We start from the raw sequence: 16,997 nt of genomic DNA, 5'->3' as shown, positions 1-16,997 counted from the left end.
TGGGCTTCAGCCTGTGCCACTTATTTTCTAACTGAGCCCATGGTCTTGGTTCTGCAGGTCTTTTATGAATACTGACTTAGAATATGGGTTTTGTACTTCTCAGTCAACCTTACTGTTTTTTTCTGGATTCATACTTTTCGCTAGGTTGAGAAATGTGGAACTTTTACAGCAGCATCTTTGATCTTAGCTTCTTGCTGCTATTCATGTTTCTATTCAATTTTGGAAATATCTAATACATAATATCTGTCATCTTCAAACTCTGCTGCCTCGACTGCAAGGCAACTGCTATTTCCTAGATAATAGGAAACAGTGCTGCTTTATTGTGTGGCTCTGCATTTTAATTTCGTTACTGTTATTAAAATAATAACTCTTTTTTATTTAATATAGTCTACTGATATATAATTTCTAGCTGCAAACCAAATTCTCCCCAAGATTTTGGGCTAAGGTGAAAACCAGTTTTGCAGACAGGTTTGTATGTGGTATTTACAAATTGAATCACCATAGTTCTAATCTGTACATCTGTTTTACCAAAACTTGATTTCATCATTTCAGCAAAGCTGCAATGTATGGGCACAACAATGAAAATTATATTTTTGGGGTTTTTTTCAGTGTTATGCTATTATTACTTTAAAGCAGTACCCATGTTGAGCTAGGTGTGTGTTATAAATAGATATATATGGAAAGAGAGAGTTTTCTCACTTTAATACTGTAGGTAATGTCTAAAAGGACATGACATATTGCCTGAGTTTGGTTGGTGTAGCAAGTAACTAAAAGTTTTGAATGTAATAAATGTAGGTTCTGAGGTAAATTATGGCTTATCAGGCCAACTCTCTTAACATTTAAATGCTAGAAATAGAAAAGGACAGGGCAAGGAATGGAAATAAAATGTCAGATAATAAATCTAAATTGACTTGCAGCAGTTAGTAGGAAAATAAAACTTCACAATTATGAGCTCATAACCTCACTTTATAAATGCCTGCTTTGAATCCAGGAATGTGATCACATTTCATTTGGAAGGGCAACAAAGGTTTTTAGTGTGATAAATGATGAGATGGTGTGGTGCTATATTTTCCGCAGAATCAGCTGTTTCATTCTGCTTTCAAAAATATATAATTGTAAAGATAAGATATACACTAAGGAAAGCAAAAAAGTCCTTGAAATTGTATGAGAGGCTGAGTGACTATTAGTGTATTGCCTCAATTGAACCAAATTTTTAGTACATATATCCTGTCTGTAAACTGAGAAGATAAAGTTTCTCCCTTGACACAAGTAGAGCCATATCAGCAGCTAATGTGGCAACTTAATGTTGTTTGAGGAGAATCATTGCTCTGTGTTAGTATTTGTATGTGTCTGGTGTGGATACCCAGTACTCCACCAAGGTTAATGAAGTGTAATAAAAGGTGTTTCAGGAGCCTATTGAGTGTGTATAGGAGTGCCCTAGCCAGCTCTAGGGGAGTTTGACGTAGGCTATTTTATCAGTTTTTGGACTGATGACCCCAAAAAGCAGAAAACTTAGTGCACAGGCTGTGGCAAGCTCTCTGCTTTTTCTGCTTGAACTTTGCTGTTTAATTTTGCATCTAGAGAGACTTTTTTTCATATATGCCTAACAGCTGGTAGATAAACAATGACTTTTCTGTTTCCAAACACCAGGTCTGTGCTGATACCATGAGTCAAGTCGGCTTGTTTGTTGACCACATACCTTTCCTGTTGTAACTCAGTGTTTGCTGATGGTGGTTTGGTTACCTCATGTGTCACCTTGCTGTTAAAAACCTTTGTAAACTGGTTTCTGCACTGAAGAAAACCTGTTTTTATTTCCAGGAATGCCGTTGGCTCAGGCTGTAGCAATTCTTCAGAAACACTGTCGCATTATCAAAAACGTCCAGGTTCTCTACAGCGAGCAGGTGAGCAGGCATGGGCTGCCCAGGAAAGGCTCCTCATGCTGAATGAAGACATGCTTTGTGCTCATCGACATATTGGGAGAGTTGTGGGGCTGCTTGAAATTGAGCTACACCAAGTTATTGCCACCACGTGAGAGATGCAGCTTTTATAAGTTTCTTGGCAGATGTAATAATTCTCAGCACAGCAGTATAGTGATGTAACAACTGTCAGTTTTGTGTATGCAATGGAGGAGTGGCATTGTTTTTCCTTTAAGACATGAAATGTTATGTAATTAGCTGGACAATTTAATTCTAGTCTATTTACTATATCATTGTGAAGTGATGCTGCAATTTAAAGAACTGAATCACTCATTACTTTCTGCTTTTGTGTTTGGTCCAGTGGTGGTGAGCCCTGTGAAAAACCTTCTGCACCTTTTCTCTGCATCTGCAAATTTGTCTGCAGAAAGTGGGTGCAATTAATTAAGCCAGCTATAAATGTTTTAATCATTCTTCATAACTCAGCAGAAAGTTCCTGATATGTTTGACTTCTATCAAAAAGGGGACTAGAAGTAAAACCCTTCTGCTAGATCAAGTAAAATGTGTTATTCTGATGGAAGTGTAAGGGGAGATAGGACAAAGATGTCTCAAAGGACTCCCCAGATGTTTTATGTGCAATGCATGTTAATAAGAAGATGATATTCATATGTTGCAAATTACAGCTCTTTGTACAGACTCTGCCTTTTTCCTGATGCAGTGTTAGTTTGTATCAAAATAAGGATTCAGGCCTTGTGCATTTGCAGTGAGTACTGAATGGCTAAGAACAACCTTGACTCTGGTATTCAGTGCTGGAAACATATTTTGCGTTAGTAAATGAATTATGGGTTGTTTTTTTTTTTCACTTTATGTGGATTTATGGTTTTTCTGATGAGTGAATTGCAAATCTTTGATTTGATTAATCAAATCTCTTTGATTAATCAAATCCTTGTGATTAATGCATGGGAGCATCTGTCTGGCAGTGAGCAGGCTCCCTGTTTTTTGTATTCTTTGGAGGGTTTTAGTTTTTCTAACCACAGTGCATTTAAATTATTTCTAGAGTTGTTTAGATAAATGATGAGATTCCTGTTCCACTCAGATTATGGAATCACAGAAGGATTATTGGTTCAGTGCTAGTAAGCAGAGGTGTTGCACTCCTTGGTTTTTTACACCTCTTGGAAAGTTACATTGTTCTTGACTGTACACTAAACTTCTGTTCTGGCTGCAGAGGGAAGGTTTAGTGGTTTGGGGGTTTTTTTCCCCTAACGTAATAAGTAAAAAGATGTTTTAGCACCTGCATAGTCTACAAAATTCTTCTTCCCATCTTTCTGGAATAGTTCTGATGATTTTTTTTTTCCTGTTTATTATTGCAATTCAGTGCCTGCTATTTTTTTTCACACACTACTCAGGGCCTGCATTTGACTGTCTGGCTCTGTCCTCACCCTTGTGCAGAGTGTCATGCATTTCATTAGCAGCTGAGCACAAAGAGCTCAGTTCTTAGAAGATTCAAAGCCTTAAATTAACTTTGCCATGCACAACTTGTATCTTGACAAAACTCTACCTGAACAGCCTTCATGTTTTTCCTCTTTGCCTTGTAAAAGAATGCCTTTGAGCCCTGTGATCAAATGTTATTTAAAGCTGTTGCATCTCTAAATTTGAATTTCTGATCCTGGAACTCCAGCAGTGAGTATTTCCTTTCAAAAATTTATATGGCAATTAAATGCAATTAGATCTGCCCATGGTGTGCTCTTTAACTTGACATAAATGGGATGCCCAAACTGTGCCAAAAAAGCTTGATGAATCCTTTTCTGTGAATAAAAGAATTTTAACTCATTTTTGGTCAGTTTAAGTGGGATTGCCTAATTGCCTAAACTAATTGCCTTTGTTTTCCTGCTCTTCTTCCACTGCATTGTGGTTGATGGGATTGTTCAGTGAGAACAGTTTTTCCTGCATCTTTGTGTAGATTAGCAATATAACTGCAGATCTGTGGTGTTTCCTTCAGGAAGATCTCTCCTGTTGCTTTTTGGCATCATCTTTCATACTTGAGGTTCTGTTTTGTGTATTGAAAGTCACATGAACTAAATTTGTGCCCTTGAATCTTTCCATGTATTAGAAAATATGCCAGCATAGAACAGAAGCCATTTGCTGTTCTAATTATTAAGCTTTTCCTCAGATGTTTGGGGTTTTTTTTCCATCCACTCAAAAGTACTTGTAATGCTCTCATTAATTTTGGAATAACCTCATGAAAATTATTTAGAAACCAGTGAAATGCAGAGCATATCCCATAGCAGAACAACTCAGCTGGTGTATGCCAGATTGAATGCCAGATTACAAGGCTTTTTTGCTCTATCTGTAGCCTTTCTAAATTAGATTTATAAGGGATTAGAAAATGACTGTCATGATCAACAGTAGGCCTTTTTCTCTCAGGCTTATAGTTCTGTTGCAATGCTGCTTCAGTTCTACACAGAGCCATAAAAGTTTGTCAGCAAGAGTGAGGTGCCATCAGTTGATGGCATTGTGTGAAATGTTGTGAAAGTTTCATTTAGGACAGAGTTGACAAAAGGTCACTGGTGTTCAGGAAAGATGGGCTCAAACTGGACCGACTTCAGGAAAAGCTACTGCAGTGATCCAGGGGAGCAGGAAATCTGCATCACAGGGGATGGAAGGCCTCATGGCTTGTTTGAACTTGGTGATGTGAGATCTAGGATCTGATTACTTGGCTGTATGGTTTGGGAAGGGGTGGGACATGCACATGAAAATGCTCAGAAAGTATCAAGGCTGGAAGACAGTGCTGATGTGAGAAAATCGAGGATAAGAACTGGGCTTTTGGCAGTCAAACCCCAGAGCTCCTCTGAGTAGCACAAAGTAAGATAGCTTATGCTTAATTCATGAAAGGGCTGTATGGTGTGGCTGTCCATTTAGAAGCCTTTATTTGCCTCAGTTGTCCATCCCATTCTGTCTTTTGCTAGCAAACTGCCTGGTGCAGTTCTAGGGCAGGAATCTCGCTGCCTGCCTGCCATTCAACCTTTTTTTTCCTCTGAGACAGCTGTGGGGGATAGAGCATTTTGAAGCAAATGTGCTTTAGATGGTACATGATCAAAAAGCTGAAGCGGGGCCAAGTGACTGTGTCTGTGTGGATTGCACTGGTGGAGCAGAGAGCAGCTTCCCCAGCAGACTGAGAGGGTGTAGAGCCTATACAGACACCAGCAAAGCCAGTGGAATGTCTCCTATTGACTCCAGCAGACTGCAAATTAAGCCTTTAGTTGTTATGATTCACAGTAACTAAGGAAACCTAAATTCACAACATGAGAGTCTGAAGCCTTCCTTTTGAGGCCTAAAAAAGACTGTGACAGTTTGATTTTTCAAGTGGAAAGCCATCTCTTTGTCAAGCACATGCCTAGTTCTGATGTGAGCCGTGGTATTTTGTGCACCAAGAATGAAACAGATGCTGTTCCTAGATGATGATGTCTCTGATGCTAAACTGGGCATGTTAATTTTGAAGGTGGGGTTTTGTTTCTTTTTTTTTAAATGGGGTTGGGGGTTATATTGTTTTCAGTTTTGTTTTTTGTTTTTTCCTCCACTTACAGTAATTGGTAAAGTACTCTTAGGAGTTTTTGCAGGGCACAGATATTATACAGGCACTTCTATTTCTTTTCATGAGGAAACTGAAGGGTTTGAGAGGTTTGGGCCAAATATTTAGTTATGCTTATTCATTGAACAGATGATTGTTTTCTGAGGTAGTTTCGTTTTTCTAAAGTAACCAATTTATACTTTTACAGTAATGTAGATCTTAACAAAGAAGTCTTGAAATTAGAAGCCTAACAGCTTTTTTCTTTGTTTTTACAGTCACCTCTTAGCCATGACCTCATCCTTAACCTGACTCAGGATGGAATCAAACTGCTGTTTGATGCTTTCAATCAGAGACTTAAGGTAATGAAACATCCCTCCTCCAAGCAGACAATGCACACCAAAACCCTGGGATGTATTGGCACTTAGCAGAGCATAAGTGGCTCCTGTAGACATTTAATTTGTCTTAAGTAGAGTGCTCTCCTGTGATTATGAACTGCATCTCTTCAGTTTGGGATTTAAATCTTTGTTTCTGGAAGTAAGACAGCTTACCTGTGCTCTGGGATGTCCAAGTGCCACAGAAGTGTGATGGTGCAGTGTGGCCTCACCCGTCTTGTCTCGAGTGGCACAGAAAGTGCACAAGGCCCTAACTAAAGCTAAGCCTTGGGTTTGAAATCAGATCATCATTAATGCAAACCAGACAGTGTTGTTTTTTGCCCAGGTTGTTCCTTTATCTAGGCTGCCATTTTATTTATGAAGTTAAACTTCCTCCTATTCATAGTTTTCATTTGAGCTAGCTTTGCAGAGTACTTGTGTGGCTGTGAGTGTGTGACTCCCCCCCAGAAAGCCACATCCAAGCCTCTGGTGAGCAGCTGGTTCCTGCACTGACTTCAGTTTGTTCTGGACGGGTTTTGATTTTTGCATTTGATGTCTTCAGTTCTGCTTTCGTGCTTGTAGGTGACCAAGAGTTGATGTGCATCTCTCAAGGATGCTTAGTGTAGTTAAGATGCAAAATAACAGGCAGGCTGGTCACTGCCTTTTCATGGCATTTATGCTTGCAAAGTATCTGTAATGGAAGGGGTATTTTTTATCCATACAGAGTGGGCTGCTGTGGGACTGTAGAGGTATATGATTACATGGGTAGAAATTTTTGAAAACCTCTTAACTAAAGCCTTTAAAATATCTTTGTGTACTCCTTAGTTATTCAGAGTGGTCCTTTCAGACCAGCTGTGCTGAATAATTGTCACTGATTCTCACCTGGTGGGTGTAAATTTCTCTGTGACAGAAGTGTTTAGGTGTTGATTTGGCTAATTGGGTGAGAGTGAACTGCTCTAACTGCTGTGCTGCTTGACATGTGAAAGCAGAAGTGTGGAGTTAAGTGTGATAGTAAAAAATGGAATGCTTACAGTTAGGTAAGTCTGGAATATGGTGCTCACATCCATAGCTGCAGGGTTTGGAACAGTGGTAGGTGGAGCCCTCTGACCTTTACTCACATCTAAAATAAAACCAGCAGAAAAATGCCACTCTCCAAAGTTCAGCCATTGCTTTATCCCAAAAATTACTGTAGGAGAGAAGCATGTGCTGTCAGCTGAAACTCAAGCTCTTTATAAATATATATATATATATATATATTTATATTTATATATATATATATATATATGAAATTGTTGAATAGCAACCCATATTAGTTGTTGAAAGTACTTATTTCTCTAAGAATAGGCTGTAACACCATGGTATGCTTCTATTTTTCTAAAAATTTTAATAGTATAAAAAACACACATTTTGAAGAAAATTTTCAGTTCAAATTGAGCTCAGTTGAGGGACAACTGAGCAGTTTTCCCCAGATTTCTCTTTGTAATTGCCTTATGGTAGTTTTTGTTCATTAAGTCTTTCTATAATAATGGTATCCTTGTTTTTAACAAGTTTTTGAATTTACTTATTCAGACTGTGTATGTGGATTCACAGATTTTAAGAGAATATCTTGAAAATTCTTTGTCAGCTGTATGGAATCTTTCTAACTGGATGTAATTCTGCAAGAGACTGAATTAAAAGTTGACATAATCATTTCAAGTACATGGCTTGCTGGCTGGCTTTTTTGGGGAATATTGCAATCCTGTAGTGTTTTTGAGGTTCTGTAAGTAATGTATACCATGAATCTTCATCTCCAGTTTCTGAGAGTCTGATGTTGTCACACCCAGTGTGCTAAGAACCAAGCAAGAGCTTTTCTTGCCTTTCTGTATTTCTTTGCCTTTTTTTTCCCTTGCTTTTCTGTATTTAAAAACTAGTTTTAAAGAAAAAAATAGAAACCCCAAGCTCTTCTGGTATGTGTTTCTAGATTTGTTTCAAAAATAAAAATAATACAGGAAAAACAATCTCTTCTGTTTTGTGGTTCAGTGGTCTAGTGATACTTCTGTTTGTTTGAACTATGAATAGTCAAGCTGTGTAAATGCATACAGTGCTATGAAAACTTATACTTGTAAAAGTGTCCAGAAAGCTTTCTAGAAGAAATTTGGTAGGATCAGTTCAGAAGTGAGCAACAGCACTTGTTAAAAGATACAGTAGGTGTAAAGTAAGTAATGCCTGTTTTTAAGATAGTGTGATTGTGTTTTCAGTGTTGCTCAGCAGCAGCAAAACTGGAAAAATCAGGAGGCCTTTATTCTTTGTGTGGTTTTTTTTTAATACATGCTCGCTAATAAATTTGACTGTGAAAGAGATTGAAATATAGGCTACTAAGATGGAAAATCTTGCCAATTCCAAGGAAGCTGGTGCAGGAATAAAGTCAGCAATATTCTTAAGAAGTTTCCTCCCTTTTTTCAGGGAGAAGGGGGAAAGACTCACCTTCAGTAGCCAAAGCATTGCAGGAGATGTTGCTGATGTGAATTGGTAGATCCAAGACCAGGTTCTGAGAGTAATTTTAGCATTAAGGTCTCTCATGTGTCCTCCCTCTGAGGTGGAGAAAGAGTTGGCTTTCATAGCATTGGTCTGTTATTGCTCGTAACAGACACCTGAACATTTGTGTAAGTCTTTGTAGTAATTATCAGAACAGTGAGTGTGAGGAAACATCAGCTTTTACTCATTTAAAGCAACTGTCTTCTGACTGTGTAGTAACCCATCACTGAACAGTCCTTGGTCTTCTCAGTTTATGTTCTCTGCACATAAAGTCACACTGATCCTTTTGTCAGTGTAGCTGCTGTAATTTAGAGTGCTCTGGCCTGTTCTTCATTATGACTTTCATGACTTATGAGATCCTTTGACTGCCATTAAGTTTTGCTAAGTTTTACTTGTTTTTTCCTCTGCTGTTGGTAAAAAGAAATGTTGATTTGAGTTGATCTGTTTGAGTCTGGGGAAGAAGACTGTTGGCAAACTGGTGCCTGTTGGCTGCTGTCAGGGTATGTCTCCTGGGGGGAACCACATTTGTGCCCCTGCGGTTCTTTGTGCTCTTCTCCTGGTGTTCAGCTCATCCTTTTGTCTTGCACGGTGCAGTTTTGGTAGAACTTCAGGAGGGTTCCAGTGCACACAGCCGTGGCTGCAAAACAAGATCTGGGGTGGGGCTGGTTTTCTCTATTTTCAGAAAAAATTTTGTGGAGGGAAAAGATGTGCAAGAGCGCTAAAAAAAAAGTAAAATCAGTCCTAGCTTTTCATAAAAGTAGCCTTTGTTTTTTAATAGGCTTTAACAGTAAAGGAAATCTGGATATGTCAACTGCACTTGAATTTAAATACTTGATAACTAGGTTTTTCCAAGAAGCATAATTCCAAATGTATTTTATTAAGAAGAAGAATGTTTGTTTACTTGTTGGTTCTGCCAAAATGTTAATTTGTTACTTATTTTGTGTCCTACTTGTTGCTTATATTTTGAAATGCCATTAATTGTTGATTTATTTTTTTTTTCTAAATATATATATAGAGGTAGTGGTTTAAACATGGTGAGCTGTTTTATTTAGGGTTATTTGCTGGGCATCTCCCAAAACCAAGACTTCCTTCTCAGTTGGTGATATTTTTAGTCTTTAAAGCCACACTTGGTAGCAAGCTCCCTGGGAAATTCTGCTTTATTCTCTTGCTGAAGAGTGGGTCTTGCCAGAATCTGCCAATGATTTGTTGGAGGATTATACAAAACAAAAACCAGGTTTTACCTTTGCTTTGCAGTGGTTATGAGCCGTATGTGTTTTCTTTTCCTGCTGACACAGGAACACGTATGTAAAGTAGAAGAAGCTTGTGTTTTTCCATGGCTACTTGCCAAAAATCATCTGCTTAAAGCCCAGTATAGCCTCAAAATGCAGCAGCAGTCATAAAAATCATATGACATCAGTCTCAGATGCATGTTTGCAGTGATGTATTCAGAACAAAGGATCCGTATCTAATATTTTCTGCAGAGAGGAAATCTCCTTGGAATAGTCAGTAAGGTTTAAAGTATTTTCTGAATATCAGGACTGGATATTACTGCTTGCCCTGATTCCTCATGGGCTGTTCTTCTGATTGTCTCCTGTAATGCTTGGTGAGGTTGCAAGATATCGTAAGTATAATTGAAATGGGATATTACTGCTAAGCCTTGCTATGTTCATCTTTTACTTTAGTAGCGTTGGAAAGTTACAGCAGTGCAATCAGTGTAAGGCCTTTGTGCCCTGCACAGGCATTCTTCAGGTAATGGGTGCCACCCAAGGAATGGCCCATTGACATTCATCAGAGGATTCCCTAATTAGCTAATCCTTGCTGTTGCTTTCCTTTGAATTTGTTTGAGTAAACTTTGTAGAAATCAAGATGCTGATGTCAGTGACAGTATTTCTTCCTGCAGGCAGTACTGATATGCATGGGATATGGGGGTTCTCTCCTGAACCCAGGCTTATTCAGTTTCAGATGTGCAGTTGTTGAGTCAGTTTTTGAAGTTTGATCTCCGACACTGTGGTTTATCATGGCAGAGTTCTGTAAGAAAGGGAGCAAGCAGCACTAGCTAGTCTTGCCTTTTGACAAGGATTTATTATCTCTGTAATGATTTGCAAGTATCTGAACTATGGCAATGTTTTTGTTTCCTGTGTTTCAGGTGATTGAAGTTTATGACTTGACTAAGGTGAAGTTAAAATATTGGTAAGTGGCTTAAGACCTCCCATGATTTCCTCTTGGTTAGAGTGGCTGGTTTCACTCACTTTTTTAAAATCCCGAATTCATTTTTTCAATTATTCATTTTAAAAATCAAAAATAGGATTATGCACACTCCTTTATGACAGCTTTCTTGAACATGGCACTCAGTTAAATTACTGGTTTACTCTTCTATCTTGGAGACTTCTTGCAATTTAGATGTGGTATTGCCATTAGTAAATGTTTGTAGCATGTGTTTGGCTTCCTTCAGGCAGATTAATTTTGTTTTCTTTTTCAGTGGTGTCCATTTTAACTCTCAGGCAATTGCTCCAACCATAGAACAAATTGATCAGTCATTTGGAGCAACACATCCAGGAGGTAAGCCAAATAATTTCTGAGAAGCACACCTAGCCTGACAAACTTCTTTCTAGGAAACCTTTCCAGTATGTCTGCCTTGAGCAATGTGTAGGCAGTTCTGTTGTCATATGATATGGAGCTGTGTTCCAGAATGGTCATATTCTTACAGCTCGGAAATCATGTAAAATGTATTGTCAGTTCACTTGTGACTCTTTTAAAAAAGGGTAAATGTCAGGCAGGGAGTCACTGGCACAGAGTGGTGTATTCAGATGTCATTAATGATCTGTTTTGAAGTGCCAGTACCAGAAAACTGTGATCTTTGTTGTTGTTACACGTCCTTGTGCATGGTCAGCTCTCAAGCATCCTTAGGGATTGTGTATACCATGAGCACAGATATTTGAGCTGCTCTCTGTGCAGAGGCAGCCAGGGCTGTTTGCTGAGTCTCCATGCTCTGGGAATGTGGTTACACCCCTGCTAGGCAGGAGCAAACATGAGCTGTGTGTAACTGGCTCACGCCTCCCTGAGCCCCCTCCTCTGCCGGGGGCACTGGGGAGTGTGCACTCAGTCTACGTGCAGCATGAGCAGAACCAGGACAAGTTTGTTTAACCTGGCTGAACCCACTGTGGCTCTTGCACAGCCCCTTGGCTGTTCACCCTCTGTGCAGCGGGAAAAAGACTATCTTTAAGCTCCTTGTTTATGTTTGAAAAGGAGGAGTGTATTTCAGGGGGTTCCTAGGCCATGAAAATAAGCTGGTGGAGAAACTTTTGAACTTTATAATTAAACTGCCTGGGAACTTTCAAGAAATGGGGCCACAAACTGGCACAACAAGGAAGAACTTTACCTCCATATAGTCAAGATACCATTTTCAGAGCCTCATTTTCTATTTTTAGCTTAAGCCAGTCCATTTGCAGTAGTCAGGCTGATCCCAAGCAGGCGAATGTTCTTTGTGATGGATGGTGATTGCATATCCAGCCTTTGTCTCTGCTCTCTGCAGACAATCTCTTGCACATTACAGAACAGGATTTATTAACTGGGGAGGGTCATGTGGCTAGAGCAGTATTATTGCATAAAAGCCTGCAGTAGTAGATGAATATCAGATTGAGATAAATGAAGCTTGGAACATATCAAGCTGTAATACTCCAAGGACCAGAATTAACTTTTCTAAATTTTGGTCCTGACATTAACAGTTCCTCTTAGACAGAAGCTCTGAAATCTATGGTTAGATCTATTATGGAAATGGTATGTACAAGAAACTGTAGAAATAAAGAAGGGTAAAAGTGGTTCGGTGTCCTGGGTGGGTCATCATTTTTATTTGTTCTGTGATGATGGGTTATTTGCAAATATGTAGAAGTGGAGCACTTCCAAAACTGCGGTATTATGAACTGTAAAAATATATATCTAGACATTAGCATTGCCTGTGGTAGTGATAGCATATTTTATTACTGCATAAAATTGTATGCAAGCACTTAAAAACATAGTTTGGCACCACGTGTCCTTGTGCTGAATTTGCAGATCTTGTGCATCTGTCATATTCAATTAAGAAGACTTGCATGCTTGCTTCATCTGGTGATAGTTTTTCATAACATCTTTTCATCTTGTGACATGTGGATAAGAAAATGTATTTATTAAAATGCTGGCCTCTATTACCATTTCACTAGTGCATTTGCTTATTCAAGTTTCCTCATTAGAAAAATACTTATTCCATTAACAGCCTACTTTGCAGAAGTAAATGCTCTGTATTCAGCTGCCTGTCACAAACAGTTTGAACTGTATAATGCAACCCAAGTTTTTGATGACTTTTTTTCCTTTGTGTTTTCTGAAACAGAAAAGGTGAAGAAACAGAATGGTTTTCAGCATGGGGGAGGGAGGGTGATGGTGTTTTTTGTCCCACAAAAATTGGAGCTGGGGTGGGAGGAGAAACCTTCCTCTTAATATGACCAAAGCACCAAATGCTAGGTTTCATGAATGAAAGGAATATAACCATCCCTTTACTTCTCTGTGCTAATGCTCCTCCAAAGCCCCAATGCAAGCACGTCAAACTTATTTTGTTTTTCTCTGTTAACTAACCTCCACTAGAATTTCACTCAAAATGTTGTCTTTCACTTAAAACCAAGGAGGTTGCAGCAGAACTTTCCTGCAACAGGATACAGTACTAGTTTCAAAATAAATATCAAAAGGTTAGCAACAGTTTTGTGTTGAAACTGACCTTAAGTGAGCATTTTTGGTTTTGCCAGATCAGTGGTTTTAAAAAATAAGAGTCATCAGAAAAATCAATCAGCTTCGTTTTGGCTAATGGTAGTTTCAAACATTGCAGTACCTTTGTCATGGGGCTTATTGAAATACAACCACTTTGGAGGTCAACAGCTTCATCAAAGCCAAGATTTTTATCCCACATTTCCATGACTCTCTGACCCGACGTCCTGCTGGTAAGGGCTTGCTTTTGCCAGTGGCTCTATTGAAACCACATCCTGTCCTGAGTCCTCCTGGATGTGGCTTTGTGCCATTCAGCAAGGACTGGAGTTGTGGGGTTGAACTCAAGTCATAAGGTAGAAGTCCTCCTTCCCACCTACCAAAGGCCTTGCAAGGATTGCTGTGTTCTGGCTCTCTAGCTCTCAAACTTCATCTTCCCCTAAGGTGCCAGAAAAGTCTTGTGCTTGATACCAGTGAAAATTGACTTCTGGATCTGCCTCTGCTTTTAGTCAAGCTGTGTCCATTTTGCAGCCTTGCTAGTGTTGGTGGCTTTGTCCTGTCTGCTCTACAGAAATGTTTCCCAGCTGGTCACACTCTGCTGCCTTCCTGGAAGGAAAGCCTCCTCCCTATCCCCCACCCAGAGTGCAGTAGCAAAGAAGAAGTCTTTTTGCTTCTGTCAGCAATTTTGAATGGAATTAGCAGGGTACCTGTGTGATAAAAAAAATTAAAAATAATAATACAAAAAATCCTTACCTTGCTCAGTCATGTGGATGTGTTCTATGGTTTTGAGGGAGACATGAGAGAACTTCCCAAGAATAAAAAAATTCCTTGCCCTTTAAACCTAAGCATCAACAAACATTGCAGGGGATGGGAACTGATGCAATTTGTATAATCAGATATCACACTTGGCATGACTAGGGGAAAAATAGTTCTCCAGCTGGCTGTGGGCTTTGGAAAAGATGTATCATAATTTATCACATGAGAGAGATTTGTATAATTTTCCTGCTGATCAAAACATTTCCCTCTCTCCACACGTTTTCCTTTCAGTGACAAGCGTGGAAAAGACTCTTAGCCAGCACATTCTGTAGAAAATTCAAATGATAACTTTTTAAAGTTTAATGCTTATTGCTCAACTATTATTTTTCTATCCCGGGTGGCCTGGCACTGTCCAGATACCCTGTGATATGTCTTTCAAGTTGAACATTTGAAAGACACTGTAAGAGGGAGGGAATAAAATATTTCTTTATATGCATTTTCTCTTTCTGCTATGTCATTCTAAATATAACATGGTAAGAAAAAAGGGAATATTTAGCCTTTGGTATTCCTTTGGTAAAATGGAAGAAAGCAGCTTCTCTTTTAGAGGGTTTCTTTATTGTTTTAAGCCTCTGGTGTTTTCAAGCTGTCAGATCCTGTGTGTTACTAGAACACTCTGTTCCCCCAGTGGCTACTGGGCACAGGTTGAAGTTTGTAAAATTAATCCTAAAACAGTTCCCAAGCTCTCAGTCTTCTGGGATTGTTTTTTAATCTTTCCACAGTCTCAGAAAACAGTATGTCTTGTTAGAGTAAGTACTGGAACGACGTTTATTGTTTTCATAGTTGATGTTGTGCAATTGATTGCAATGAATCAGGACATCTCGTGATGTGGTGACAGCTGGAAGTCTGTGCATGCTCTAATTTATTAGTGCCCTTTGTGGGAGCTGACTGGTTGGCTGCTGTTTTTGGTGATGCTATTTTTAATTATCATTGTAAATGGCCTAGGACCTGTGTGTCTGAAGCATTTCCTCCTTGGGCCGTGTCTGTGTTACCCGAGCGTGCACATGGGAGCTCCTCTTGGGAGGAGAGATGGAAATGCAGGTCACAGGGTGAGCTCTCCTTTGAACTCCCCATGTGTGAAAGAGGAAATTATCAGTGTTTGTGCACATCTCTCTCAAAGCCTTTCTGGTTTACACTGTACAATGTTTTGCATAACAATGAACAGAATTGTTTTGTACCAGTAATGGCTATTTAAACTACTTTAGAGATATTAACGTATAATTGATTGTGTCATGTTGTATAATTGTATTGTTAGGGATAGGTTAGTGCCTGCAGGCTTGCACAGGTAACTGCAATGAATCTATGGTTTCTCTTTTTACTGCATGAAATTAAAAGCAAAGCTGTTACAGTCCAGTGTAATTGTGTTCCTCCTGCATTCTGAGATTCATTGAGGTGATGAAGGTGCTGTTAGATATGAACTGGAGAATTCTTAGATTATTTTGGTAACTCTGACTTTATTTTCTTTTACTTTCTTTTCCCTTCTAGTGTATAACTCAGCTGAGCAACTCTTTCACCTCAATTTCAGAGGACTGTCGTTTTCTTTTCAGTTGGACTCCTGGACTGAAACCCCGAAGTATGAGGTCAGCAATCATTTGTAGTTAATGGATGGTCTTTTTGCCTCTATGGTACTTGCAAAGTATCACCTACATTGTGTCTTGCTGTCTTTTGCAAGCAAAAGAAGCCAATAATTTGGAAGGAATTGAACTCCTCTGTTGTGTTCTTATTAATGCCGTGTAACCATCTCAAAGTTAAAAATTTACTTCCTGTTGACAAAAGGCATGTGACATGGGGTTTGCTTGCATCATGAACTGGGACTAGCAATTCTGTTGGTGAAAGGAGTTGTCTAAAAATATGAGTGCTGTCTATGCAAATACATAAATATTAAGCAATCTACTGGGAGGCTGTTCTTTTATCAGATATTTTTGAATCTCATTGAAGTGATTATGCAACTAAAGTAGGATAGACTTCATAAAATACATTTTCATCTTAAGTGTCCTTCAGTATGAGTGCTTCTAGCAAGCCAAATGAATGAGTTTTATTTGTAATGCCTGTTCGCATATTCACCAAATGTTTGGATGAGTTACTGAATAATTAAATGCGTTACTGCATTCTCTGAAATCTTTGGAAATTCCCGTCTAAAGTGGAAACAAGATCAGGTCCTCTGTGGTTTCCTTCTGTACTAATGAAAATGTATGTGTAACTTGGTTTGTGTGAAGATGGAAATGCTCTCAGTTGTATAATCTGCGTTGACCAGTTAAAAAGCATTAGAATAAGGGAGCATATAAAGAGCCAAAACAAAGAAGTTGTCAACCAACATGATGACACATGTTCTTTGTCACAGCTTAGTGCTTTAGTGGTTGTGGTTGACCTGTCACAGGGGGTAACCAGGGAAGTTATTGTTCAGCAGAAGTGAAGGTCAGTTGGGTTTCAGATTGGAAGGTGAATAGAAACCTAATAAGGCAAACAAAAAGAATGCCCCACAAAGAGTAGTTTCTTTTCATGCAAGAGTTCCCAGCACATTGATGAATGAAATAGCCAAACTATGGAGGAAGTAAATTGTTTCAGCAGAGATTTGAAAAGATCATAAAGTATCTCAAGTTGGAAGGAACCTGTTAGGGGCATCATTGAGACCAACTTCCTGCTCCTTGCAGGACTACCTAAAAGATGTTAAAATCAAACTGATAGAACAGTGGAGAAAGTAATTCTGCATTCTCTGTCTCATTCAGTTGTTCTAGTGAGGTTAGTAAAATGTTCTTTGTGAAGAGTGTAATGCCAAAGTCTCCCCAGGAACAGGTAGAAGTAGGATTGCTTTGAAAACAGAGTAGTATGAAACAGTCCACAGGGAAGACAAGTCTTTGTGGAGTCCACAGGGAAGACAAGTCTTTGTGGAAGTTTTTAGAGAGGAACATTAGAAAAGATTGCAGAGATTTGCAGAAGTCAAATTTGAATCTGTCAAAATCTGTCAAGTTTAGGGAAGATCATATAGGAATGCTAAGCTACTTAGCAAAGCAGTGTAATCTTCTGCTTATGGAAATGGAAAAACTATGAAGAAAACTTTAGAGTTTATTGTATAGCTGGAAACAAGCTGCA

At 38.9% G+C, this 16,997-nt stretch overlaps 1 protein-coding gene across 2 annotated transcripts in view; it reads left to right on the top strand.

Annotated features, from left to right (window-relative positions):
* The window catches only part of PHAF1 (phagosome assembly factor 1), a 34,947-nt gene that overhangs the window by 3,425 nt on the left and 14,525 nt on the right, over positions 1-16,997 (top strand). For both annotated transcript variants that reach the window (XM_050978987.1, XM_050978988.1), the window contains exons 3-7: positions 1,819-1,901; positions 5,757-5,840; positions 10,513-10,556; positions 10,846-10,925; positions 15,393-15,487. In XM_050978987.1, coding sequence (XP_050834944.1) covers positions 1,819-1,901; positions 5,757-5,840; positions 10,513-10,556; positions 10,846-10,925; positions 15,393-15,487 — 386 coding nt within the window. The remainder of the gene's footprint in view (positions 1-1,818; positions 1,902-5,756; positions 5,841-10,512; positions 10,557-10,845; positions 10,926-15,392; positions 15,488-16,997) is intronic.

Source organism: Serinus canaria, chromosome 11 (assembly GCF_022539315.1).
Source record: "Serinus canaria isolate serCan28SL12 chromosome 11, serCan2020, whole genome shotgun sequence".
Taxonomy (NCBI): domain Eukaryota; kingdom Metazoa; phylum Chordata; class Aves; order Passeriformes; family Fringillidae; genus Serinus; species Serinus canaria.
Note: the sequence above shows the minus strand (reverse complement) of the source record. Positions and strands in the feature narration are given on the sequence as shown.